This window comes from Corvus hawaiiensis, chromosome 29 (assembly GCF_020740725.1).
Source record: "Corvus hawaiiensis isolate bCorHaw1 chromosome 29, bCorHaw1.pri.cur, whole genome shotgun sequence".
In the NCBI taxonomy this organism is placed as follows: Eukaryota; Metazoa; Chordata; class Aves; order Passeriformes; family Corvidae; genus Corvus; species Corvus hawaiiensis.
Window position 1 is genome coordinate 2,252,928 of NC_063241.1, and position 21,863 is coordinate 2,274,790.

The following is a 21,863-nucleotide window of genomic DNA, read 5'->3' on the forward strand; positions in this document are numbered from 1 at the left end:
GATTTTGGGGTCCCCGTGCCGATTTTGGGGTCCCCGTGCCACATTTTGGGGGTCCCTGTGCAGATTTTGGGGTCCCTGTGCCACGTTTGGGGGTCCCTGTGCCATGTTTGGGGGTCCCTGTGCCAAGTTTGGGGGTCCCCGTGCCGATTTTGGGGATCCCTGTGCCATGTTTGGGGGTCCTTGCACAGATTTTGGGGGTCCCTGTGCTACGTCTGGGAGTCCCTGTGCAGATTTTGGGGTCCCTGTGCCACGTTTGGGGGTCCCTGTGCAGATTTTGGGGTCCCTGTGCCAATTTTGGGGGTCCCTGTGCCGATTTTGGGGGTCCCCGTGCCAATTCTGGGGGTCCCCGTGCCACGTTTGGGGTCCCTGGGCCAATTTTGAGGGTCCCTGCCCCCTCAGAGCCCCCCATCCGTGTTTTTCCATGCCAAGCAGATCCAAGAATCCGTCAGTTTTCCTCTCCCGGGGGGATTTGGGAACTCCTCAGGCAGGGAAGGGTTAACCCTGGGCAGGGAGAGCCCATCCCAAACCCTGGCAGGAATCCCTGCCTGGCTGCCCGGCTCCAACAAATCCAATTATTCCTTGGAAAAGCGCCGCGTTCCGGGAGCAGCCACCACCAGGTCCCCTGTGCTGTCGCTGCTCCCTTTTCCAGAGGAAAATTCCAGAGGAAAATTCCAGAGGAACCCATGGAAAGGAACGTGCCTGGCAGCTCTCCAGAGCAGGATGGGATTCTCCCAACCTTTGCTTCCAGGTGTGGAAGCCCCTGGGAGCTTCCCAGACATTCCCAGAGGGATCAGAGGGAGTTCATTCCATGGAGAGCGGGGCTGACCCTTTGGAAAAGCAGCTCTGGAAAAGCAGGAAGGGCTTTTCTTGCCTTGGGAATGGGGATTGGGATTCAGCCTCTGTGGGAAGAGTTTGGGAATGCTCAGGTGAGCCAAGCAAAGCCCTCGATCCACGGAAAAATCCCATTCCCAGCAGCACCGGGAGCAGCCAGGCTGGAAGATTCCCAGGAAAAGCGGGTTTTGATTCCATGAGGTGATTCCTGGCGCCTGGATTTGGGATTCCCACTCCCGGATCTGCCCCGGGATGTGGAATTAACGGAGCTGGACTGCTGGGAATCAGTTTTCCCTGGGAATTCAGCACGTCCCTTCTCCGAATGGTGAATTCCGGAGGCATCCAGGCGCAGTGAGGAAATTCCGTGAGGAAAATCCATTCCAAGCCTCCCAAGGCAAAGGAAAAAAGCAGGAAAATCCTGACAGATCCTTGAAAAACCAGGATTCACCTCCCACAGCCCAACCCAATGAATTCCTGGGACGAGAGGAAGGCCGAGCTCCCTTCTCCCCGCTCCACACGGACGCGGCCGGAGCTGGGAACGTTCCAGGCCAACGAGGGAATTCCAGCCAGGAGAATTCCTTCCCTTTTCCCAGGTTTTCCTCACCTTCTGCGCCTGGGCCGGCTCCGTCAGGACGAGGGTGAAGAGCCCCAGGCAGATCTCCTCGTGCTGGGGGGTCCCTTTGCAGATCTGGGAAGGGAGGAATGGAAAATCCAAGCTCCAAAATCCTGAATTCCAGCTGGGATTGGAGCTGAGGGAAGGGAAGGAAACACCCCCCACCCCCCCCAGAATCATCCTGGAATCTGAGACATCCAGGGGTTCCCGATTATTCCAGGTGGAAAAAAAGTCCCAGGAGCCTTCCAGGGATTTTGCTGCTCCTTTTCCAGGGGCTCATCCCTGAAGGGGAACTCCCAAAAAAAAAAAAACCGGGAGCAGATCCCTGTGCTGGGTCCTCTTCCCGCCATTCCAAGGGGAAAACATTCCCTGAGCTTCAGGGAATCCCGGGAATTCAGCCTTTCCCACTCAGGGAAGAGCTCAGCCTCCCACAGGGAAAAACCCACCCGGAGCCCCTGGATGTGTCCCACGGGATTCCCTTATCCGGGAATGGGGTGGGAATGAACGCTCCAGGCCTTGTTCCCTTTGAACTGGGAATGGACCAACTGGGAATGGACCAACTGGGAATGGACCAACTGGAATTTTGTATGAAACCATGAACTGGAATTTGGCTCTGGGAATCCTCGGGATGAGGGTGAGAGCCCTGGCTCCGCTCCCCATTCCCAATTCCCCACTCCCAGCTTCCCGTTCCCAATTCCCCTTTCCCACTTCCCCGTTCCCAATTTCCAGTTCTCAGTTTCCTGTTCCCAGTTCCCAATTCCTTGTTCCAAATTTTCCAATTCCCGGTTCCCAGTTCCCTGTTCCCAACTTCCAGTTCTCAGTTTCCCATTCCCAATTCCCCATTCCCAACTTCCCAATTCCCCGTTCCCAGTTCCCAATTCCCCGTTCCCAGTTCCCCATTCCCCATTCCCAGTTCCCCATTCCCCATTCCCAGTTCCCATTCCCAATTCCCCGTTCCCAATTCCCCATTCCCAATTTCCAGTTCCCCGTTCCCAGTTCCCCATTCCCCATTCCCAGTTCCCATTCCCAATTCCCCATTCCCAGTTCCCCATTCCCAGCTCCCCATTCCCCATTCCCGGCTCCCACCCCAATTCCCAGTTCCCCATTCCCAGTTCCCCATTCCCAATTCCCAATTCCCAGTTCCCCACCCCCCAGAGCCCCTCCAGCACCCGCATCCCGGGATTCCGGGGATCCGGGAGGGAATTCCCGGCACTCACGTGGGCGTTGAGGGCGTCGTTGGCCTCGCGCTCCGAGAGGCCGTTGGTCAGCGAGGTCACGATCCCGACACAGCGCTCCAGCCTCTGGAACGTGGGGAAAAAAATGGGAAAACTGGGAAAAACTGGGAAAAACGGGTGACCCCGGATCTCCCCGGCAAGGCAGCGGCTGCTCCGACCTGCCCAGAGCCCTGGAATATTCCGGGAATAACACCTGGAACCTTCCGAGGTGGGAAACCCCAAAACACCCGGAATCTTATGGAAAAGGGAGCTGGAATCTTATGGAAAAGGGAGCTGGGATCTTATGGAAAAGGGAGCTGGAATCTTATGGAAAAGGCAGCTGGAATTTTACGGAAAAGGCACTCAGGATGTTCTGGGGAAGCCCCTTGGAATCGCCCAAATCCATCCACTGGGAAATTGGGAATGGGGGATTGGGAACTGGGAATGGGAAACTGGAAATTGGGAATAGGGGACTGGGAATGGGGGATTGGGAACTGGGAATTGGGAAATCGGGAATTGGGAACTGGGAATGGGGAACTGGGGATTGGGAATGGGGAACTGGGAATGGGGGATTGGGAACGGGGGATTGGGAACTGGGAACGGGAAATAGGAAATTGAGAATGGGAGATTTGGAACTGGGAATGGGAAACTGGAAATTGGGAATGGGAAACTGGGCATTGGGAATGGGGGATTGGGAACTGGGAATTGGGAACGGGGGATTGGGAATGAAAAATTGGGAATTGGGAACTGGGAATGGGAAACTGGAAATTGGGAATGGGAAATCGAGAATGGGAAATTGGGAACTGGGAACTGGGATTTCATCCCAAAATCCAAATGTCCAACCACCGGCAGCTCCCAAAGTGGCCAAAAAGGGAATTTTTTCCCCCAAAAAAGGTCCCTGTCAGCCGGGACACTCCCAGGGAAATCCCAGATCCCTGCAGCTGGAAAAGCCCTGTGGGAATTCCGGGAATTCCGGGCCTGCAGAACACACATCGGGACAATCCCCAGATGCCAGGAAATCCATCCCACACCTGGAACAGATCCCAGGTATCCTGGAGATCCCAAACCCCCGCACAGCCGCAAAACCTCACCGGGAATCCGGAGAAATCCCAACAATCCCGAGCATCCCCCCAAATCCCGGCCATCCCCATCCCAATCCCACCCCCATCCCAGGAATACGGGGGGCACCCGGAGCCCCCCCCCAGCCCCTCTCACCTCCTCCAGCTCATCCTTGGAATCCAGCAGGGAGGACACCAGGAGCTTCCCGGCCGCTCCCGCTTTTCCCTTGGGAATCTCCATGGCTCGGGAGGGGCCCCGGGGGCTCTGGCCGGTGCCCCCCCCCTGGCCGGGGGCCGGGCGCCCCCTCCCAGCTCGGCCTGGCGGGATCGGGGGGGTTTTTTTGGGAATTCCGCCCTTGCCGAGCTTCCCCCGCCCCCCCCCCCCTCCCCCACCCCACAACCTCCGGTGGCCGCCTGGGGGGGGAGGGGGGGGGGGCTCGGTTATGAGGGGGGATTTGAGGGGTTCAATACAGAGGCACCCCCCGGGAGGAAGGGACGGGGGTGGAGGAGCGGGGACGGGCCCGGGGAGCCTTCGCTGAAGGGTCCCGGGTGGGGGGAGCTGAGGCAAAGCGGCCCCGGGGGGACCGGGGGGGTTCTGAGTCGCTGAGGAAGGGTCGGTCCGGGAAGGGTGTGCCGGCTCGGGAAGGGTGTCCCGGTGCCTCTGGGGGGGCTCGGTGCCGCTGCGAGGGGTCGCGGGCCGGGCAGGGCCCGGCGGGGTCGGGCCGGGGGGAAGCGGCGGCGGCCGGAAGTTACCGGAGAGCGACGGCGGCGCTCGGCCGGAAGCGGAAGCGCAGCGCGGGAGGAAAGTCCCGCCCCTCACACCCCCGCCGGCCAATGGAAGCGGCGGGACGGCCTTGAGTGACAGCTCGCGGGAAGGGGCTGGGGGGCGGGGCCGAGGGAAGAGGCTCCGCCAATGGGGAAGAGGGGGCGGGGCTTGGGCGGGCGGAGGCTCCGCCCAGCCGCGCGCGGGGGCGGCGCGTGCGGGGGTACCCCCGGGAACCCCCCGGGAACCCCGAACCCCCCCGGGAACCCCCCGGGAACCCCCGGGAACCCCCGGGAACCCCGAACCCCCCGAACCCTCCGGGAACCCCGAACCTCCCGGGAACCCCCCGGGAACCCCCCCCGGGAACCCCCCGAACCCCCCGAACCCCCCGAACCCCCCGGGAACCCCGAACCTCCCGGGAACCCCCCGGGAACCCCCCCGGGAACCCCGGGAACCCCGAACCGCCCGGGAACCCCCCGGGAACCCCCGGGAACCCCGAACCCCCCCGGGAACCCCGAACCCCCCGGGAACCCCCGGGAACTCCGAACCCCCCCGGGAACCCCGAACCCCCCCGGGAACCCCGAACCCCCAGGGAACCCCCGGGAACCCCGAACCCCCCCGGGACTCCCCCGAACCCCCCCGGGAACCCCGGGAACCCCGAACCGCCCGGGAACCCCCCGGGAACCCCGAACCCCCCCGGGAACCCCGAACCCCCCCGGGAACCCCGAACCCCCACGGGAACCCCGAACCCCCCGAACCCTCCCGGGCCCACCGGGAACCCCGAGTACCCCCACGGGAACCCCCCGAACCCCCCCGGGAACCCCGGGAACCCCCCGAACCCCCCAGGAACCCCGAACCCCCCCGGGAACCCCGAACCCTCCCGGGAACCCCGGGAACCCCCCGAACCCCCCGGGAACTCCGAACCCCCCGAACCCTCCCGGGCCCACCGGGAACCCCGAGTACCCCCAAGGGAACCCCCCGAACCCTCCCGAACCCACCGGGACCCCCAGGAACCCCCTGAACCTTCTCGGACCCACCGGGAGCACCCCCGAACCCACCAGGAACCTCCTAGACCCACCAAGAACCCCCGAACTGAGACCACCCAGCCCCCCACAAACCCCGGGGACCCCCGGGACGCCCCCAGCCCTCCCCTCGGGGACCCCCCCGTGCCCCTTCCCCCCCATGAGAGCCCCGCGTGCGTCCGCAGCAGCTTTATTACAAAAATCCGAGCTCTTGGGACCCCCCCGGGGTCGAGGGGAGCCCCCATGGCCCCCCCGGACCCCTCCCGTGTCCCCCCCATCCCCCCGGTGATCCCCTCCGGAGCTGGTTCGGGGGGCGCAGCGATTTTGGGGGGGGGGGGGGGTCCCCAGCCCCTGGGAGGGGGGGAGGGGTCCGTGGTTGTGGTGCCTGGGCTGATTTTGGGGTTCAGGGTGGGGGGGGGTCACCCCCGGGTGCCGCTCCCGCGCTCCCCCAGGAGCCAATAGGTCCTGAGCTTGCCCTTGCCCTGCGGGGGAGGGGGCGCTGGGGGTACCCCGAGATTTGGGGTGCAAGGGGGGGCGCTGGGGGTACCCCGGGATTTGGGGTGCGGGGGTGGGGGGGGGGAGGCGCTTTTCCCCAGGGATTGGGGTGAGGGTCCCCATTGGGGTGAGACTGTGGGGGGGTTTGGGGTTGTTTTGTGGGGGGGGGGGGTCAGGGCAGTTTGGGGGAGTCGGAACTGAGTTGGGGGGGTTTGGGAGCTCTTTTGGGGGGGTTGAAGTTGCTTGGGGGAAGGTTGGGGCTGTTTGAGGGGTTGGGGCAGTTTTAGGGGTTTGGGGCAGTTTGGGGGGGTATCGAGGCAGTTTGGGGGGGGTTGGGGCAGTTTGGGGGTGTCGGGGCAGTTTGGGAGGGTATCGAGGCAGTTTTAGGGGTTTGAGGCAGTTTGGGGGGGTATCGAGGCAGTTTGGGGGGGTTTGGGGCAGTTTGGGGGGGTATCAGGGCAGTTTGGGGGTATCGGGGCAGTTTGGGGGGTATCGGGGCAGTTTCGGTGGTATCGGGGCAGTTTGGGGGTATCGGGGCAGTTTGGGGGGGTTTGGGGCAGTTTTAGGGGTTTGGGGCAGTTTGGGGGGGTATCGGGGCAGTTGGGGGGGGGTATCGGGGCAGTTTGAGGGGGGTATTGGGGCAGTTTGGGGGTAATGGGGCAGTTTGGGGGGGGGGGGTATTGGGGCAGTTTTAGGGGTTTGGGGGGGGGGGGTTGGAGCAGTTTTGGGGGGTACCGGGGCAGTTTGGGAGGCTCGGGGCTCACCTTCATCTCCACATCCCCCCGCAGCTCCAGCTCGAAGCACCCAAACTCCTCCAGCACGGCCTTGGTGACCCCCGAGATGTGGATCTTCAAGGCTGGGGGGTGGGTGTGGGACCCTCAGCACCCCGGGGTGTCCCCAGGGTGTCCCCGGGGTGTCCCCTGAGCCCCCCCGATCGTCACCTTCGCCGTTGGACTCCATGCGCGAGGCCGTGTTGACGGTGTCCCCGAACAGGCAGTACCGCGGCATCTTCAGCCCCACCACCCCCGCGCAGACCGGACCTGCGGGGACACCGAGAGCCGCCGGTGCCGCCGGTGCCACCCCGGCCCTGCCTGTGCCACCGGTGCCACCCTGACCCCTCCTGTGCCACTCCGGACCCTGCCTGTGCCACCGGTGTCACCCTGACCCCTCCTGTGTCATCCCGGACCCTGCCTGTGCCACCGGTGTCACCCCGGCCCTGCCTGTGCCACCCCGGACCCGCCTGTGCCACCGGTGTCACCCTGGACCCTCCTGTGCCACCCCGGACCCGCCTGTGCCACCGGTGTCACCCTGACCCCTCCTGTGTCATCCCGGACCCTGCCTGTGCCACCGGTGTCACCCTGGACCCTCCTGTGCCACCCCGGCCCTGCCTGTGCCACCGGTGTCACCCTGGACCCTCCTGTGCCACCCCGGACCCGCCTGTGCCACCGGTGTCACCCTGACCCCTCCTGTGTCACCCCAGACCCTGCCTGTGCCACCGGTGCCACCCTGACCCCTCCTGTGTCACCCCAGACCCCGCCTGTGCCACCGGTGTCACCCTGGACCCTCCTGTGCCACCCCGGCCCTGCCTGTGCCACCGGTGTCACCCCGGCCCTGCCTGTGACACCCCAGCCACCCCTGTGCCACCAGTGTCACCCTGGCCCCTCCTGTGTCACCCCGGCCCTGCCTGTGCCACCCCGGACCCGCCTGTGCCACCGGTGCCACCCTGACCCCTCCTGTGTCACCCCAGCCACCCCTGTGCCACTGGTGCCACCCTGGACCCTCCTGTGCCACCCCGGCCCTGCCTGTGCCACCGATGCCACCCTGACCCCTCCTGTGCCACCGGTGCCACCCTGGACCCTGCCTGTGCCACCCCGGACCCTGCCTGTGCCACCGGTGTCACCCTGGACCCTCCTGTGCCACCCCAGCCACCCCTGTGCCACCGGTGCCACCCTGACCCCTCCTGTGTCACCGGTGCCACCCCAGTCCCCCCCGTGCCACTGGTGCCACCCTGGACCCTCCTGTGCCACCGGTGCCACCCCGGGAAGCCGGGGGCTGCCCAGTCCCCATCCCCTTGGACTGGCCCTGGCCCTGGCCCTGTATCCATCTCTGTCCCCGTCACTGACCCCATTCCCACCGACCTGTGTGGATGCCCATTCCCATTCCCGTTCCCATTCCCATGGAATCTGTGGATGCCCATTCCCATTCCCGTTCCCATGGAATGCTGACCCGTGTGGATGCTGATGCCCGTTCCCATTCCCGTTCCCGTTCCTGTTCCCGTTCCCATTCCCACTCCCATTCCCATTCCCATTCCCGTGGAATACTGACCCGTGTGGATGCCCGTTCCCATTCCCATTCCCATTCCCGTTCCCATTCCCGTTCCCATGGAATGCTGACCCGTGTGGATGCCCGTTCCCATTCCCATTCCCATTCCCATTCCCGTTCCCATTCCCGTTCCCATGGAATGCTGACCCGTGTGGATGCCCGTTCCCATTCCCATTCCCATTCCCATTCCCGTTCCCATTCCCGTTCCCATGGAATGCTGACCCGTGTGGATGCCCGTTCCCATTCCCATTCCCATTCCCGTTCCCATTCCCGTTCCCATGGAATGCTGACCCGTGTGGATGCCCGTTCCCATTCTCATTCCCATTCCCGTTCCCATTCCCGTTCCCATGGAATGCTGACCCGTGTGGATGCCCGTTCCCATTCTCATTCCCATTCCCGTTCCCATTCCCGTTCCCATGGAATGCTGACCCATGTGGATGCCCGTTCCCATTCCCATCCCCATTCCCATTCCCATTCCCGCTCCCATTCCCATTCCCGTTCCCATGGAATGCTGACCCATGTGGATGCCCGTTCCCATTCCCATCCCCATTCCCATTCCCATTCCCGCTCCCATTCCCGTTCCCATGGAATGCTGACCCGTGTGGATGCCCGTTCCCATTCCCATTCCCATTCCCATTCCCGCTCCCATTCCCGTTCCCATGGAATGCTGACCCGTGTGGATGCCCGTTCCCATTCCCATTCCCATTCCCATTCCCATTCCCGTTCCCATTCCCGTTCCCATGGAATGCTGACCCGTGTGGATGCCGATGCGCAGCTCCAGCTGCTGCTGGGGCCGGTGGCGGATGCGGAAGGAGCGCACGGCGTCGAGCAGGGCCAGCGCCATCCGCGCCACCTCCCGCGCGTGCAGCTTCCCGTTGCGCACCGGCAGCCCCGACACCACCATGTAGGCGTCCCCGATGGTCTCCACCTGCGGGAAACCGGGAATTCCCTCATGGAAAAGGGCGGCCAGGCAGAGGTTTGGGGTCCTCATCCCTGGAGGTGTCCGAAGAAGGACTGGGAGGGTTTTCCTGACCTCACTGATCCTGGGATTCTGGGATGTTGGGATTCTGTAATTATGGCATTCTGTGATTCTGTTGTGCTCAGATTCTGGGATTCCGGGGTTTTGGGATGTTGGGATTCTGGGATTCCAGGGTTTTGGGATGTTGGGATTCTGGGATTCCGAGGTGTTTAGATTCTGGACTATCAGCATTCTGGGGTTCTGGGACTCTGCGATTCTGGGACTCGGAGATTCCAGGATTCTCTGATCCTGTGATTCCCCGTTCCCGCCTTTCTGGGATTTTCTGATTCTGAAACTCTGTGACAGCGGCGGGGACATGTCCAGCGTGTCCCTAAACATCCACACACATCCCTACACGTCCCTACACATCCATGTGTGTCCGTGAGTGTCCCTACACGTCCCTATGTGTCCCTGGGCGTGCCACCCTCACCTTGTAGACGTCGAAGTTGTCGATGATGGCATCGAAGCAGGTGTAGAGGTCGTTGAGCAGCGTCACCACCTGCATGGGGGTGCTCTGCGCCGACAGCGCCGTGAACCCCACGATGTCGCTGAAGTAGATGGTGACGCTGTCGAACGCCTCCGCCTGCACCGTCTCCCCCCGCTTGAGCTGCTCCGCCACCGAGCTGGGGACAACGGCGGGGTCAGGGCGGGCACGGCCCCCAGGATGCCCCCCAGGGCCCTCCTCCCCCGCGGAGCTCACTGGGGCAGGATCTGGTAGAGCAGAGCCTCGGCCTTGCGCTTCTCCTCCAGGTAGGCCTGGGTGCGCTCCTCCACCAGCTCCTCCAGGTTGTTGGCGTATTGCTCCATGCGCGACAGGAGGTTGTCCAGGATGTTGGTGCTGCTCTCCCTGCGGGAACGGCGTCACCTCCCGCCCGGGGACACTTTTCGGGGGTCACCTCCCACCTGGGGACCCTTTTTGGGGGTCACCTCCCACCTGCAGACCCTTTTTGGGGGTCACCTCCCACCCGGGGATCCTTTCTGGGAGTCACCTCCCAACCCAAAGATCCTCTCTGGATGTCACCCCCTCATCCAGGGACCTTTCCTTGGGGTCACCTCTCACTCAAAGACCCTTTTTGGGGGCCACCCCTCACCCAAGGACCCTCTCTGGGGGTCACCCCTGGCCTGCAGGTCAGGGGCCGTGGTGGCACCTGTTGAACTTGCGGAGCTGGACCTTGATCTGGTTGAAGTCGGGGCGCTCCAGGACGTCCTCGGCCCAGCAGTGCTGCATCAGCTGCCCCAGCTCCTCCAGGTGACAGCCGACGTTGGCCGAGGGCCGGAAGCTGGGCCGCTCCCCGCTCTTGACGCGCTCGATGATCTCTGTGGGGACGGGAGCCCGTCAGGCAGGGCAGCACCCACGAGGACTCATCAGCAGGTCCAGGAACCCCCCAGTGCGTCCAAAAACCCATTGGCCAGTCCAGCAACTCATCGGCAGGTCCGAGAACTCATCAACACGTCCAACCACCCTTTGATGAGTCCAACAACCCATGAGAGGCTCCAGGAACTCATCAGAAGCTCCAACCACCCATCACCAGCTCCGACCACCCACCAACGCATCCAACCACCCATCTGTGGTTCCAACCACCCATCTGTGGTTCCAGCCACCCATCCATGGTTCCAGCCACCCACCAACGCGTCCAAGAACCCATCCATGGTTCCAACCACCCATCCATGGTTCCAGCCACCCACCAACGCGTCCAAGAACCCATCCATGGTTCCAACCACCCATCCATGGTTCCAGTCACCCATCCATGGTTCCAACCATCCATCCATGGTTCCAACCATCCATCCATGGTTCCAACCACCCACCAACGCGTCCAAGAACCCATCCATGGTTCCAACCACCCATCCATGGTTCCAGTCACCCATCCATGGTTCCAACCATCCATCCATGGTTCCAACCACCCATCCATGGTTCCAACCACCCACCAACACGTCCATTCACCCATCCATGGTTCCAACCACCCATCCATGGTTCCGACCACCCATCCATGGTTCCAGTCACCCATCCATGGTTCCAACCACCCATCCACGGTTCCAACCACCCATCCATGGTTCCAACCACCCACCAACACGTCCATTCACCCATCCATGGTTCCAACCACCCATCCATGGTTCCAGCCACCCATCCATGGTTCCAACCACCCATCCACGGTTCCAACCACCCATCCATGGTTCCAACCACCCACCAACACGTCCATTCACCCATCCATGGTTCCAACCACCCATCCATGGTTCCAGCCACCCATCCATGGTTCCAACCACCCATCCATGGTTCCGACCACCCATCCATGGTTCCGACCACCCATCCATGGTTCCAGTCACCCATCCATGGTTCCGACCACCCATCCATGGTTCCAGCCACCCATCCATGGTTCCAACCACCCATCCATGGTTCCAACCACCCATCCATGGTTCCGACCACCCATCCATGGTTCCAACCACCCATCCATGGTTCCGACCACCCATCCATGGTTCCAGTCACCCATCCATGGTTCCGACCACCCATCCATGGTTCCAACCACCCATCCATGGTTCCAACCACCCATCCATGGTTCCAGTCACCCATCCATGGTTCCAACCACCCACCAACACGTCCAAGAACCCATCCATGGTTCCAACCACCCATCCATGCATCCAGACCCCGCTGGCCGGTCCGGCCACCCCCCAGCAGGTCCCCCCGTGTCCCCGCTGACCTTTGGGGCTGAGGTCCATCCCCTCCACGTAGAAGACGCCGCTGCGCAGGGCAATCTCCTGCAGGATGATGCCGAAGCTGTAGACGTCGCCCTTCTGTGTCCCCCGCGCCGGCGGCTCCTCCATGCGCAGCAGCTCCGGCGCCGTCCACAGCTTCTCTGCGGCAGCGGGGACGGGGTCAGGCCGGGTGGGGAACATGGGAGGGACACGGGGGGGGAGGACAAGGGGGGGTCTCACTGGCAAAGAGCGCGTGGGTGTCGTCGGCGTCGGGGGCCACGCGGAAGCTCTCCAGCCCGTAGTCCGTGATCTTCAGCACGAAGCGCGAGTCCACCACGCAGTTGGAGGACTTGAGGTTCCCGTGGGACACGATGACCCCATTGTGCAGGAATTGCATCCCCTGGAGAGGCGGAGAGAGCTCGGACACGGCCAGACCCCACTGACCCGTGGGGTGGGGGATCCCTGTGGGATGCGGGACCCCCACAGGATGGGGAACCCCCCTGAGAATGCCGGGGGTACCTTGACGATGTCGTGGGTGAGGGAATAGCGGAACATCCAGTCCAGGGTGATGCTCTCGTTCTCCAGGATGTCCTGGGGACGTGGGGGGTCAGGGATGGCCCTGGGATGGGGCTCCCGGTGCCCTCCCAGCCCCACAGCCCCGGGATGGGGGTCCCGGTGCCCTCGCAGCCCCACAGCCCCGGGATGGGGCTCCCGGTGCCCTCCCGGCCCCACAACCCCGGGATGGGGGTCCCGGTGCCCTCGCAGCCCCACAGCCCCGGGATGGGGCTCCCGGTGCCCTCCCGGCCCCACAACCCCGGGATGGGGGTCCCGGTGCCCTCGCAGCCCCACAGCCCCGGGATGGGGCTCCCGGTGCCCTCCCACCCCCGCAGCCCCGGCCCGGCCGTACCTGGAGGCTCCCTCGCGGGCAGTACTCGGTCAGGATGCAGATGTTGGGCGGGTCGGTGCAGGCGCCGATGAACCGCGTCAGGTGCTCGTTCTGCACGTCCCGCATCTGCCGGGGGCAGCGGGGGTGGGCCGGGGTCCCGCCGTGCCCCCACCCCCCCCCCCCCCCGGCCCGGGGACACCCCTGGGGTCAGCCACGTACATGTTTGAGCTCGAACAGGACCTTGCGCGTCAGCTCGATGCGTTTGCGGTTCACGTGCTTCACGGCCACCAGGTTACCCTGGGGGGGACACCGGGGGTGGGGACACCGGGGGTGGGGACGGGGTCGTGGGTGTCCGCCCTGCTCCCCCGCCCCCGTACCTTGTAATAGGCGGTTTTGGCGTACACCTGGAACTGCCCCTCCGTGGTCATCAGCGAGCCGTAGTTGGAGCCCCGCTGTGCCAGGGGTGTGGGGTCAGCCCGGGCACCCCAATGCCCCCGACCCCGAGCGGGGCTGTGGGGTGAGCCCGGTCCCCGCGATCCCTGAGCAGGGATATGGCGCAACCCCGGTTCCCCCAGTCCCCGAGTGGGGCCGGGGCGTGACTCCGGTCGCGGGTCCCCAAGAGGGGCTGTGGGGTGACCCCGGTCCCCCCCGGTGCCCCCGGTCCCCCCGGTGCCCCCGGTGCCCACCAGGGACAGGGTGAGTTTGCTGCCGGCGCTCCGCAGGTGTTTCTCCAGGCTGCTCATCTGCACGTCCTCCCAGCGCACCCGCCACAGCTCGGCCGCCAGCTCGTTCTCCAGCTGCAGCTTCCTGCGCCCGGGGGGGGCTCGTGAGACCCCCGCCCGCGCCCCCCGCCCCGGGGTCCCCGCCCCACCCCGCGGCCCCCGCACCTGTAGATGAAGAAGGAGGTGGCGGTGATGGCCAGGAGGATCACGCTGACCACGAGGGACAGGACTTCCAGCGTGGACAGCGAGGCTGCCGGCGAGAGGAGGGAGCGGTCAGGGCCCGGGGGGGGGCCGGGCGGGGGTCTCGCGGCTCCCCCCCCCTCACCTTTGAGGCACTGGGGGTCGGTGCCCTCGAAGCCACAGGGAGGGACATCGGACGGGACCGCGTTCCCCGGCCAGTGGATCTCTCGCCCCGGCACCATCTGGATCTTCTTGGTGGTGCCGTTGTAGTTGGCCACGATCTTTGGGATGGGGGAGGCAAGGAATGGGTGGGGGGAAGCCCCCGGACCCCCCCCCCCCCCCCCCCCCCCCGCCCCCGGCCCCGCTGTCCCCGTGCTGGGACTCACCTGGAAGTTTCCCTGCTCGGGGTCCATGTCCCACAGGGAATAGTCGCTCTCCCGGTCCCCCTGCTCGTCGATCTTCAGGAAGCCGGTGACACCTGGGGACAGAGGGTGAGGGGCTGGGGGGGACCTGGGGGGGCTCTGATGCCAAAATATCACCCTGGGAGTGGGGCGGGGGGGAGGGACTGGCAGGTGGCACCGGGATGGGATGGGGATGGGGACAAGGATAGGATGGGGATGGGATGGGATGGGATGGGATGGGATGGGATGGGGACAGGATAGGGAGGGGCCAGGCCAGGCCAGGTCTCACCGTAGAAGGTGCGGTTCCACATCTGGCGGGTGACGGCCGAGGCGTCGCTGACGGAGCCGCCGCGCTCCAGGGTCTCGTTGAGGGCTTGGGCGTAGAGCAGGACCCCGTCGTGGAAAGCGGCGGCGATGAAATTCATCTGGGGACACGGGGACAGCTCGGGGACAGGACACAGCCGGGGGTCTCTGTCCCCTGTCCCCAGCTCCATCCCGCGCCCCCCTTGTCCCCAGCCCCCGCTGTCCCCCCAGCCCCGTGCCCCCCGTCATTCCCATCGTTCCGTGTCCCACCAATCCGTCCTTCATGGAGAAGTTGAAGTGGTCCCGCGCCTCCTCCTTGAGCCGCTCCAGGAAGGGCCGGTACTCGGGGTTCTCGGGCTCCTTGTAGGTGATGATGGTGACGGCCTGGAGTGGGGACAGGGGCTGGAGGGGCTGGACAGACCCACCCGGGGGGTGTCCACGCCCACCTGCGACCATCCGTGCCCACCTGGCTGTGCTGCTGTGCCTACCCCGCTCACCTGGAAGGCGCGGCGGGCGCGGGCGTCGTGCGCGTCCCCGCGGTGCCAGGGCCGCCGGGGCTCGGGGAAGCGCTGGCCCTGCAGGCTGGCCCCGAACGTGTCGATGTAGAAGAAGGCGAAGTCGCCCCCCGTGAGCCCCTCACGCTCCGCCTGCAGCATCAGCTCCCGCAGCGTGTCCGGGGCGCAGCACACGTACACGACTGGGGGGGACACGGCCCTTGGGATGCGGCCCCGACAGCGCAGAGACCCCAGCCCCGCATCCCGGGGGTCGCCGGCCGTTGCGTGACACGGCCGGGGGTTGCGGTGCCCCCGGGCCGGGGGGTCCCGACCCCGCTGCCGGCCCCCCCACCGTGCCCTGCCCGGCGCTGCCCTCGGCGCCAGGCCGAGGTTTCCTGTTTTCCCGACTCCGTTTCCTCCTCCCCGCGGCCCTGATGGATTCTCGGCGACACCGTGACCCCGGGAGTGCCGCCTGGCCCCCGCCACGGCCCCTCCAGCCGTGCCAACCCCCGGGGCCCCAAAATGCACCCCCGCGGCTGAGCACCCACCGCCCACCCCGGGGCTCCCAGTGCCATCCGGGGTTGGAGCCGTTCCATGGAATGGGACAGAACCAGCCCGGGACTCCGGGACAGGTGACAACGCCCGGAGTTCCCGGTGGGACAGGGAGTGGGGAGGGGTCCAGGGGGTCAGGGTGGGGCAGGGGCAGCGCGGGGGTGTGCGGGACACGCGTGTGCGGCTGTGAACATCCGTGTAACAGCCATGAACAGCCATGAACAGCCGCGCAACCCCCGTGCAAAGCTGGGCACAGCCGTGTCCGGCCATGAACACCCCTGCGCAGCCGTGAATAAGCACGAAAGCCCGGTGTGAAGTCGTGCACAGCTGGGCACAGCTGCAAACACCCCCTTAAATTCGTGCCCAGCCGTGTCTGGCCATGAACACCTGCGGACACCCGTGAACACCCCCGTGTGAAGCCGTGCACAGCTGGGCACAGCTGGACACGCCCGTGTGCAGCTGTGAACACCCCTGTAAAAGTTGTGCGCAGCCATGTATGGCCACGAACACCCCGCACAGGCGTGCCAAGCCTGGCACACCCATGGGCACCCGTGCCGACACGGCCCCCTCCCCGTCGCCCTGCCCGCCCCGCCGTCCCCGTCGGCGGCACTCACTGCGCCCCTTCGCCTTGATCTCCTGGATGATGAAGGAGAAGTTGCCGCCGTCGCGGAACACCACGTCCATGACCGTGAGGTTGCGCAGGGTGGGCAGCTGCACGTACAAGCCCTCGGCGGCGAAGTAGTAGGGCCGGTCGTCCACTCGCTCGTCCCAGTACACCAGCAGCGCCCGCCGCGTCCAGTTGAAGCGCCGGTGCAGCTGCACGCCCAGTTCGCCCAGTTTGCGGTGGCTGGGGCCGGCGCGGGTGGTCAAGCCGAACTCCTCGCTCTTGTCGTCAAAGCCGTGGGCTTCGGCCCCCGCCGTGACCAGCGGCAGCTGCCAGTGGCTGGTGAACCGGGCCACCGGCGCCGCCGAGTAGACGCACCCCGGCCCCAAAAACGCCGCGGGGTGATGGGAGAGCCGCAGGTCCACGGCCACCAGCGGCGCGGCCATTTCCGAGCAGACCCCGTGGCGATCCTCGCTGTTGCCGAACACCCACCCGAGGGTGAAGCCGGGCAGCAGATCCCGCCGGGAATTCACGGCGGCCGCGGCCAAGCGCACGGCGGGTCCCACGCGCGGCCAAGCCCACGGGTAGGTGAGGTTGTGCTGGGGCAGCACCACGGCGAGGGTCAGCGGGGCCGGGGCCGTCACCGCGCCCGGGAGCAGGGCCAGGAGCGAGGCCAGGAGCGGGGCCAGCACCGCCAGCATCGCCCACGGACGGAGAGTGGCTTCCCCCCCCCCCCCGCGGCGGGGCTGAGCCCTTGCTCGCCGCCCCCACTGGTGACACAAAGGGCCGTTATCATCCACACCGAGCTTAACTCCTTCCTGCCCGCTCCCCCCACGGCATTCCAGCCGGGATGGGCGGCGGATGGGGCCGCCCGCTGGCGGGTGGGGATATTCCCACCCGTGGGGCGGTGGGACGGCGTTTGGGGTGGGGGGGCGATGTGCCGGGATGTGTCCGCTCCGTGCGTCGGGTCCCGGCGGCCGCGACCACCCCGGTGCCACCGCTGCCACCCCGGGCACGCGTGGGCGCTGAGACCTGAGAAACTCATCAATGTGCAGGGGACACCCCGGCCCACGGACCCCGCGCTGTCCCCACGCAGCCCCGCAGCCTTCGCGCGGCCTCGGGGGGCCCGGGGGGGGCTTGGGCACCTCCGGCCCCCCACACCTCCGTGGGAGGTTCTGCTCTGCGGAGGGGTCACGACAGCCCCACGGGAGCGGGGGGGTGACCCCGGAGATGCCGCTCGGGGGTTGCGCGGCTGCTGGGGACACTGGCAGCGCTCGGGTGGGGACACGGGCAGAGGCTGGGGACACGCGCGGGTGGGGACACACATAGGGGGACGCGCTTGGACGCGGGGACGCGCGCAGTGGGCCGGTCACGGTACACCCGCAGCCCCCGGGGGCGCGCGCGGCGCTCGGGGACGCGCGTGGGAGCGGGTAGGGTGACACCCGCGGTAACGCCGCGATGCTGGCGACTCGCCGCGCGGGACGAAGCCGGGAAAGCATTTACGGAGCGTTGAGAAGTCAGTGCAGCAAATAAAAAACGCTAATGAGCAAAAACAAACCGGAGGGAGGTGAGAACGAGGAATGAAAAGCGATAGCAGAGGATGGTTTCGATCCATCGACCTCTGGGTTATGGGCCCAGCACGCTCCCGCTGCGCCACTCTGCTGACGAATAAAGAACTCTACCGGGCATGCCATAACCTTGGCCCACGCGCTCCATTCATGGATCCCGCGCCCCCTCCAGCGGCCGCCCGGCGCGCGCCGCCATTGGCCGCTTCCGGATCTGATTGACGGGCCGCTTCACCAATGGTTACCGGCAGAGCCCCCGCGGGGGGCGGGCTAGGGGAGAGCGGCGGCCAATGGGCGGGCGGGTTGCTGCGGGGTCTGTGAGCGGCGCTTCATTGTCGGCAGCGGCGGCGACATGAGGTGGGGGGACAGCGGCACCGGGGGCGGGGGGACACCGGGGGGACACCGGGGGAACCGGGACCGGGGGGGACCGAGACCTTCGCGGGAGCGGGACCGGGGGGCGGCGGGATCGGGGAGATACCGGGACCGAGGGAGGGAGGGGGAAACGGAGGGAGAACCGGCACCGCGGGGAGACCACGGGGACCGTGGGGGGGGGGACCGGGACTGGGGGGCCGCGGGAGCGGGGAGACACCGGGAGCGCGGTGGGGCAACGGGAAGAGACCGGCGGGGCCGAGGAGGGAAACGGGGGGGATCAGGACCGAGGGGAACCGGGGGATGGCGGGACCGGGACAGAAAGCGGGGCTGGGGGGGACCCTGAGTGGGACCGGGGCGGGACCGGGGGCAGCGGGCGGGGAGCACCGGGGGGCGACGGGACCGGGGTGGGGGAAGCGGGCCCGGGGCTCTGAGCCCCCCGTTAGCGCCGCTCCCGTTCTCTCTCCGCAGGGGCGATCGAGGCCGCGGCCGCGGCGGCCGCTTCGGGTCCAGGCGAGTCCCGGGGCGAGTCCGGAGCTGCTGAGGGGGCCCGGGGGGGCCGGGCCGGGTCCCTGCATGTCGCGACAGGGCCGTGTCGTGACGGGGGGCGGGAGGGGCTGCCGAGCTCAGGGAGTGAAGTGGGGTTTTCTCTCCCCTTTAGGTTCCGGCCCTTTGTGCCCCACATCCCGTTCGACTTCTATGTCGTGAGTAACCCGTGCCCCGAGGGCAATTCCCGGGAATTTTCCAGGATTTTTCCAGGGTTAACGACCCCCCATCCCGGATTTGGGGGGGGGTTTGGGTTCTCACAGTGTGGGTGAACTGCATGAATTCCCTAAAAACGCTGTTGGATCAGTTAAAAGCCCAAACAAAAGGATTTTACTGCTGTTAGAGATGGGGTAATGGGACACAGTCGAGGAATGACGACACAAATCATTCCAGGATTGGGGTTTTTGGGATTATAACAGAAAAAATCCCTGGACTGAGGTTTGTCCCCCCTCCTCAGGGTGATGTCAATACCTGTTGCTCCCCCTCAGGTGTCCTCTTGCCTGTTTCCCACCTTTCCCAGGAGGAAATCATTCCCTCCCCGCAAATTCCCTGAGTTTTTCCCTTTGGACAGGCGATTCCAAGGCCCTGCAGCTGCAGACAAAGGGGGTTAACACATTTATTTAATAAATTCTTGGATAGAGTTACTAAAACCCTCTGGATCTGCCCCGGAGCCGCACAGGTGGGAGCTCCTGGACACCTGTGGAGCTCTTGTAGGGTAACGCGAAGGCGGAATCGTGCCAGAGGATAAAATCCTGGCGGGAATTCCGTCCCGTTCCAGTGCGAGATGGCGTTTCCCCGCGTCAAGCCCGCGGCGGATGAGACGGCCTTCAGCGAGGCCCTGCTCAAGAGGAACCAGGACCTGGCTCCCACTGCTGCTGAGCAGGTGCCGTGCCCAAAATTCCCCCAAACCCTTGGGATGGGGCTTGGAGAATCCAAAGTCCTTCAGGAGCGGCCTAAAAAATAGTTAGTTCTCCAGAATAAGCACCTTGGAAGAGTTTTTTGGATCATAAGGTGGATTTTGTGCTCTGGAAATGGGATTATTCCAGGTGTTCCTGGATAATCCCTGTCCCGTTCCTTCCCAGGCTTCCATTCTGTCCCTGGTGACCAAGATCAACAATGTCATCGACAATTTAATTGTGGCTCCGGGAACGTTTGAAGTGGTGAGTGCCAAAGTTGGGAAAAGAGCTCCACGGGAAGGTGCTCCCGGCCTGGGCCGGGTTAAGGATCGATGCTGAGCCCCCCAAACACGGCACGTGGGTTGAATTCCCGGGATTTTGGGGTGTTCTTCCAACAGCAAATCGAGGAGGTTCGCCAGGTGGGCTCCTACAAGAAGGGGACGATGACGACGGGGCACAACGTGGCAGATCTGGTGGTGATCCTGAAGATCCTGCCCACCTGTGAGTGCCCTCTGGGCGGGATCCGGGCGGGATCCGAGCGGCCCTTGGCACCTGGCCCAGCTCCAACCCTTCTCCTCCTCCTTTTCCTTCTCCTTTTTCCCAGTGGAAGCCGTGGCAGCCTTGGGGAACAAGGTGGTGGAGAGCCTGCGGGCACAGGACCCCAGCGAAGGTGGGGCCGCGCTCCGGAGCAGCGTGGGCTGAGATCCGCGACCATTCCCGCATTCCCACGGAGCTTCCCAGCACCTCCACGCGGAATTCCCGGTCTTTTCCCCCCTCAGTCCTGACCATGCTGACCAACGAGACCGGCTTCGAGATCAGCTCGGCCGACGCCACGGTGAAGATCCTGATCACCACGGTGCCGCCCAACCTGCGCAAGCTGGACCCGGAGCTGCACCGTGAGCGCCCGGTCGTGCTTCCCGCCCGGAGCTGCAGCGGCGCCCGGAGCCGGCTGGAAAAACCTGGGAATTTCTGCTTCTTGCAGTGGACATCAAGGTGCTGCAGAGCGCCCTGGCCGCCATCCGGCACGCGCGGTGGTTCGAGGAGAACGCCTCGCAGTCCACGTGAGTCCGGCGCCCAGGGATCCGTGGATCCCAATCCAAATCCTCATTCCTGAGAACACGGAGAGCGGTGCCGGTGTGGGACTGACCCTCCTCCTGCCTCTGCTCCAGGGTGAAGGTCCTGATCCGGCTGCTCAAGGATCTGAGGATTCGCTTCCCCGGCTTCGAGCCGCTCACGCCCTGGATCCTGGACCTGCTGGTGAGGGGACTCTGATGTGGTGCTGATCCTGATCCCGGCAGGAGTTGGGATTCTCATTCCAGGCTGGGATTCTTCCGTTCTTCCTGCCCTAATTCCTGTTCCTTTCCTCCTCCAGGGACACTACGCCGTGATGAACAACCCCACCCGGCAGCCCCTGGCCCTCAACATCGCCTACAGGTCCGTGGCATCGCTTCCCTCACAGGAATTCCCATTGCGGCTCCGTTTTCCCGATAAAACCGTTGGAATCTCAGGGGCTTAGCTGGGAGATGCATCCAACTCATGCAGCTAGTGGTGTTTTTGCTGGAAGGATCCAGTTTTAACCCACAATGTCCCGTGTGCAGGCGCTGCCTCCAGATCCTGGCGGCCGGGCTCTTCCTGCCCGGCTCCGTCGGCATCACGGATCCATGCGAGAGCGGGAACTTCCGCGTGCACACGGTGATGACGCTGGAGCAGCAGGTGAGGGGGAGGGTCCTCGAAGGGGAGGGGACACAGGGGTGGTCTCTGTGCCCACACTGACCCGTCCCTGTCCCCAGGACATGGTGTGCTACACTGCCCAGACCCTCGTCCGCATCCTCTCCCACGGAGGATACCGGAAAATCCTGGGACAGGAGGGTGACGCCAGCTGTGAGTGGTGCTGGGGGGGTGTGTCCGGGTGGGAATGGGGCTGGGATCCCCGAGTGGGTCCCCAGGGTCACCTCTTGGCGCAGACCTGGCGTCCGAGATGTCCACGTGGGACGGGGTGATCGTGACGCCGTCGGAGAAGGCGTACGAGAAACCTCCGGAGAAGAAGGAAGGGGAAGAGGAAGAGGAAAACCAGGAAGAGCCGGCGGCAGGCGAGGAGGAGGAGAGCATGGAGACGCAAGAGTGAGGGCCCAGTGACACCTGTGCCGCCTGGAGCAGGTGAGGGGACACCGGCCGAGGGACACCAGGGGGTCTGGGCCCCTCCTCGGTCACCTGACGTGTCCCTGTCCCGTGTCCCTGTTTTGTAAGTTGCACATTAAAGCATCCCCCCTTTCCAGCGTGTCCTGCTTGTTCAGATCCATGTGGGATTAGATGGGAATGAG

The 21,863-nt window shown here is 65.1% G+C and overlaps 3 protein-coding genes and 1 non-coding gene across 4 annotated transcripts in view; 1 reads left to right on the forward strand and 3 right to left on the reverse strand.

Moving 5' to 3' along the window:
- The window catches only part of INTS3 (integrator complex subunit 3), a 39,848-nt gene extending 35,750 nt beyond the window's left edge, over positions 1-4,098 (reverse strand). Inside the window, 3 exon segments of the mRNA XM_048288931.1 lie at positions 1,436-1,519; positions 2,662-2,745; positions 3,874-4,098. Of these exon segments, the coding sequence (XP_048144888.1) occupies positions 1,436-1,519; positions 2,662-2,745; positions 3,874-3,957 (252 nt within the window). The 5' untranslated portion in view covers positions 3,958-4,098.
- Positions 4,099-5,851: 1,753 nt separating this feature from the next.
- NPR1 (natriuretic peptide receptor 1) lies at positions 5,852-16,928 on the reverse strand. Its single transcript, XM_048288806.1, has 21 exons — positions 16,177-16,928; positions 15,014-15,213; positions 14,787-14,900; positions 14,503-14,638; positions 14,199-14,290; positions 13,958-14,093; positions 13,798-13,882; positions 13,597-13,717; positions 13,288-13,362; positions 13,130-13,207; positions 12,932-13,036; positions 12,544-12,615; positions 12,265-12,424; positions 12,030-12,185; positions 10,485-10,653; positions 10,037-10,183; positions 9,767-9,959; positions 9,072-9,246; positions 6,938-7,036; positions 6,761-6,852; positions 5,852-5,983 (listed from the first exon to the last, which is right to left on the reverse strand). Exons 1-21 carry the CDS (start codon positions 16,865-16,867, stop codon positions 5,921-5,923), a joined length of 3,159 nt encoding a protein of 1,052 aa, XP_048144763.1. The 5' UTR covers positions 16,868-16,928; the 3' UTR covers positions 5,852-5,920.
- An 829-nt stretch (positions 16,929-17,757) lies between these two features.
- On the reverse strand, positions 17,758-17,829 carry TRNAM-CAU. Its single transcript has one exon. It is a non-coding gene; the product is annotated as a tRNA-Met (tRNA).
- A 209-nt stretch (positions 17,830-18,038) lies between these two features.
- ILF2 (interleukin enhancer binding factor 2) lies at positions 18,039-21,815 on the forward strand. Its single transcript, XM_048288810.1, has 14 exons — positions 18,039-18,088; positions 18,572-18,613; positions 18,762-18,804; positions 19,425-19,529; positions 19,729-19,806; positions 19,941-20,043; positions 20,147-20,212; positions 20,322-20,438; positions 20,525-20,603; positions 20,712-20,799; positions 20,915-20,976; positions 21,141-21,255; positions 21,333-21,423; positions 21,507-21,815. The coding sequence occupies exons 1-14, from the start codon at positions 18,084-18,086 to the stop codon at positions 21,665-21,667; spliced, it is 1,155 nt and encodes a 384-aa protein (XP_048144767.1). The 5' UTR covers positions 18,039-18,083; the 3' UTR covers positions 21,668-21,815.
- Positions 21,816-21,863: the final 48 nt, after the last annotated feature.

Bases quoted from the DNA above. Each gene is read 5' to 3' on its own strand.
- NPR1 (XM_048288806.1), bottom strand. From the start codon at position 16,867: ATGCTGGCGGTGCTGGCCCCGCTCCTGGCCTCGCTCCTGGCCCTGCTC. The intron at 13,208-13,287 runs GTACGGGGGCGG...TGTCCCCCCCAG, and splicing joins CCAAAACCGCCTATTACAAG to GGTAACCTGGTGGCCGTGAA. The intron at 12,186-12,264 runs GTGAGACCCCCC...CCGCTGCCGCAG, and splicing joins CACCCACGCGCTCTTTGCCA to AGAAGCTGTGGACGGCGCCG.
- ILF2 (XM_048288810.1), top strand. The intron at 18,614-18,761 runs GCGAGTCCCGGG...TCTCCCCTTTAG, and splicing joins GGCGGCCGCTTCGGGTCCAG to GTTCCGGCCCTTTGTGCCCC. The intron at 19,807-19,940 runs GTGAGTGCCAAA...TTCTTCCAACAG, and splicing joins CTCCGGGAACGTTTGAAGTG to CAAATCGAGGAGGTTCGCCA.